The sequence below is a fragment of the Ylistrum balloti genome, unplaced genomic scaffold, assembly GCF_031769215.1.
Source record: "Ylistrum balloti isolate Yb309-2 unplaced genomic scaffold, AGI_CSIRO_Ybal_v1 Utg371024, whole genome shotgun sequence".
Taxonomy (NCBI): Eukaryota; Metazoa; Mollusca; class Bivalvia; order Pectinida; family Pectinidae; genus Ylistrum; species Ylistrum balloti.
Genome location: NW_026782569.1, coordinates 1,109,680 through 1,114,398, shown reverse-complemented (window position 1 = coordinate 1,114,398; position 4,719 = coordinate 1,109,680). Strand labels below are relative to the sequence as shown.

Genomic DNA, 4,719 nt, shown 5'->3' with positions numbered 1-4,719 from the left:
GCAAGAACATCACCTGAAGCTGTTATCGGTTTCTATTTTGCTTCATACTTCTGCACTGGTGCTTTTGAAAGCAAAGCATATTCGAAGCATATAATCAATGTATGACCTTTGGTTTTGTTCACAGAATTTAACAAACATGAAAATGAACAAGTGATAAGCGACTTCAAATTATATCTACTTTAAATACATATAGTGTTACAGTTTATTCCTCTGGATACTCCTCATCCGTGTCGGAATCTGTTGTTGGAATGTCAGCTGCATCAGCCAAAGACTTTGTCGAAATAGTCACTGCCCCCAGATGATTTGCCTTGGAAGCGTTCATATCCTAGAAACCACAATGCACTTGCAATGTGGGCACAGCAACCGACCACTCTTGAGCCTACTTTACAAGTGCAGTACCAACCTTTGATGGGATCATCAGAGAGTGAGTCATACTCAATCCACAAAGAATGTGCTCTGCTGTTACAGTGTCGAGACTGTATTTTTAACTTGATCAGATTAGGGTTTTCTGAGAAGACCAGCAACTCATACAGTCCATCTTCAACACAGTGCTCCTTTGTATAACTTGGAGCCTGTTTAAGTTGATAAACTCCCATGGTGATGTTTCGTAAGTCATCCATGGAAAGTTTAGGGAAGTCCATCAAGTCTTCTGCTTCCAGCTTTTGATAAACAGTTCTCTTATTTAGTAAGTTGTTGCTTTCCAAAAATGCTTTCACTGTATTTGGTTCCTTGGACTTTGCAAGCATTGCCCTGCAATGTGCTTCTGATGTTGCGTCAGTTTTCACAAGTGGTTCTTTAAACCTGTTGATAAGAGCACAGATGATTCTCACAAAGTCACCAATAGAAGGGATCAGGGTATTTGGAATAACTTTGTCAAACAGTTTCCATTGTTTTATCCTGCCATTCACGCTTTCTACCACCCATCTGACTTTTGTGACTAAACGTGAAAGGTTCGCCTCTTCGGTGCTGTGCTGCTTGCAGCCTTTCTGAAGATAGAAGGGCATTTTCACATCGAAACCTCGGTCTTCTAAAAACCTCACAGCGTCCCTAAACCCCCTGTCTACAATGAATATGTCACCGGGTTTGAACCACTTGCTAGCTTCCTCATTTCCCTTAAGCATGTGTTTTGTAATGGAGGCATCGTTGTTTGAGCCATCAGCCAGGTAAGGTCCGAGCACATCCAGAATGTAGCCATCTGTTCCTACAAGCATCATTGGTTTAACGAGTGGTCTGTTCTTGTGCATAGAATAGGACCTCCTTTGGAATTTGTAGTCTGCACTCTTCTGGATGTAAACATAGGTGCCATCAGCAACAACAATAGCCTCGTTTTCGCCTGGTTGGAACAATGATTTTGCTATATTTGTAGTGTGGTTTTGAACAAAGTCTCCATGAGATATGTGTTGAAATCCAAGGTTATCTGGTACAAAATCTTCCACTAAGGCATTCCTTGTGCTGTTCACTATACGCTGGATTTGTGAATATGTTAAATGAAATAACACACCAATTAACTTGTTGGACAATCCACTACGTAATTTGAAGAGAAACACAGCTAGACATGTCCGGATTGACCTAACTGCTGAATTATTAAGTGATGTCAAATGAGTGACAATTTCGTCAAACTGCTGTTTGGTAAATCCTGTCAATGTTACATAATCTTCATTGGTTAAAAATGATGGCACATCGAAATTCAAATGTCCAGAATGTGTAGACAGCATCCTTCGGACTCCGGAGAGAAGACCTGTAATATCACTTCTTGAAAACCAGTCATTTGATTTCTTGGTTCCAAGTAATGCCAACGCATTTTCATTCAGATAATTGTTCTCAATATGGCTCTCACAACATCTACTATGGGGGTGTATGAATATACCACATACTACGAAGGCCTGAGTAGATCCTTGTTGTGGGATGTTGGTTAAATGGTTTCTTTGGTTTGCATCTTTATGACATACAATACATGATTTATGAGATTTTGATGTTGCGGGAAGGTTCAAATTAATAGTTTTAGGACTCGACAGTGTCTTTTTCTTTGGCGGCTGAGAAATGTACTCGTCATCATTAGTATTTACAGGTGTCTGGTGAAATATTGGAAGACTCCTATACACTCGTGCCGTACATGTCCCGCATATCATGTCATTGCTACTCACGTCCCTGCCAACACATCGCTCCACATATCTTTTAAAGGCCACGCCAGGTGGGATATGCCTTCTGGAATTTGGTTTACACCTTTTGAAGCACAAGCAACATGGGATGTCTTTTGGCATCTGGAAAGAAATATTTGATAAGTATATTAATACTTTATACCAACCATATGAATCACGGTAACGTAGAAAAGTATAAAAAGAATATATAAACATAAAAGTGACAACTTTTTATGTGGAACTCAAAAGAATGTGTGTTCTATACATTGTATAAGAAATTAAAAGTTGTAAACATAGATATTATATTCATATTTAAATTACATAACATATTTTTGTCATAATTGATCAATAATTACACATTATTTAGTGAATATGTTGTTAAGTTTTTTACAATGAAATTAAGAAAAAATAATAAAAAGGAACAGGCACCAGCACAACTGTAACTCACACAAATGTCGATAAATGTTTGTGAAATATGGATTGTCAACAAGATTTGAACTCACAGTTTAATTAATATTACAAATGTTATTTTCTTAATGTGAAAAAAATAAAATGTTGCTAAGCACTTTCAAGAACAGACTACATGGTTGCATTTTAAATTAAATTAAGAATAGGTATTTTTTTATTTGAAATCAAAATAAATAAATAAGAGTTGTCAACAGGATCTGAAGTCAGAGCTTAATTAATTACACAAATAGTTTTAATTAATGTTAAAAATAATAATGTGTTGCAAAGTTCTCGCTAGAAAATATGTATTATAGTTTTATATCTTAAATTGAATATAAAAAAAATAAAAAATAAAAAAACAAAATCAATGGTCATCAGGATTGGATCCCATAATTGCGGTGCTTATGCTCCTGAGCCAACCCTCATACCACTACACCATGAAACAGCATATGCAACCGGAAGTTATTTTGAAAGTATATATACACCGACTATGTTGGCTTTCTCTCTGGCTGTTTCCAAGACAATGAGTATAAATAGATGCGCTCTTTCATTTCTATTTTTCCTTAGTTAATAAAACGAATATTTTTCAGACAGAAAGAAGACATTTTCAGTGGACTTCAACAAGACACACAGTCTCTGTTGAAGTTTATAATGAATTACTCTTGAATTTATTGTGAGCTCGCCTTCAGTCCAGACGACACTTCACCGTTTGTTCGGCGATCAACATCGACAACATTCAAGCTGGGCTTGGCAGCACAGAATAATACTGTTTCAGAACTTTAAAAAGTATTGAGATACCTTTAAATAGATTTTATTGTTAATAAATGACATTTGAATAAATTTTTTAACAAACATCACACAAAGTTAGTGGATTTTTTGCCGTCTACCTGTATTGGGGCATCTGTCAACCAGACGTAAAACTGATGATGCAATCAAGTGCTGCAGACGTCCGATGAATAAAAAAAACTATTCATTTTTTATATCACATCAGTTAAAAATTTTTGCTAACAAGAACAAATCTTACCTTTCTTGGTTGTGAAAAATTAAGGAATTGTTGGTTTTAACTCCATCATTTGAGTGTTTCTGCTGCAGTAAACAAAAATATCGATAGCGGCGAAGTCCGTTTTCCGTGTTCCGGACCATATATTACACGCGATCTTGCATCAAAATGCCGAAAAATCATTTTAAAAATTAATTTTTTAATATGAGCGCAGTCTTGAACAAGTTTTTCCTTTTAACACAATGACTTAATTAAAATTTTTATTTTGTAGCATCAATATGAAACTTGTTCAAGCCTGCGCTCATGGTAAACTTCAGTAAAATGTACCCACGAAATGGGGGAAATCACCGATTTTCGTGTTTTTTGTCAATTTTCAAACAGCTATATTAAAAAATTGGTGATATTTTTTAAATCTTGAAAACAATTCTAGAATCATGGACACTTCCATTATTAAATGTCTTCACTCTTTTGATTTTCTGAGACAATTTTTCTCAGTAAAATATTGGGGGTACATAGGTACCCAAACCATACATACTCCTTTATAGACATTTTTTCTGTTCCCTCTTTTCCTCAAAAGTGCCTTGAGATTTATTTTATGATAAATTTTGATATTCATTACTGCATGGACTATATCTGTATATCAAATTGTTGTCATGATCAGGACATCAAAAAGGGTGTCATAAGATAGGTCAGTTAAAGTAACGCTTGTGGACTCGTGATTCAAGATGGAAAATGTATAATTCTAAAGAAAATTACATGCATGGCAGGTTTACAGAATATGAGACAATTTAGAAATTTATCCCAGAATGTTAAAATCCCCCAAACTCTTTTGCAAGGATATAAATATTTTTTTCTCTTGACTGATTGGGTGTCATACTGTAATAATGCAGTATTTTTATAATAATGACTTTGAAATATGTTACTGTAAGGCTTCACAGACTTGTATTATTGAGTTGTTTCTGTGATGTTATAATTACTCTGAATTATGGTGTAAGATTTCATGCCTTTGGTTTTATGTATCCCATATTCATCCTGCAGTACAATCAGTATCAATGAATGTACATTTTATAACTTTTATATATTTTTTTGTGTTTTTAGCTCCTTGATGTCTTTGGACACAGATCAAATGTCAGT

At 35.1% G+C, this 4,719-nt stretch overlaps 1 protein-coding gene across 1 annotated transcript; it reads right to left on the bottom strand.

The window, feature by feature from the left end:
* Positions 1–260: 260 nt before the first annotated feature.
* Positions 261–1,062, bottom strand: LOC132560157 (uncharacterized). The gene has a single exon (XM_060224808.1). It carries the CDS (start codon positions 1,002–1,004, stop codon positions 261–263), a length of 744 nt encoding a protein of 247 aa, XP_060080791.1. The 5' UTR covers positions 1,005–1,062.
* Between the last annotated feature and the right edge of the window lie 3,657 nt (positions 1,063–4,719).

Bases quoted from the DNA above. Each gene is read 5' to 3' on its own strand.
- LOC132560157 (XM_060224808.1), bottom strand. From the start codon at position 1,004: ATGCCCTTCTATCTTCAGAAAGGCTGCAAGCAGCACAGCACCGAAGAG.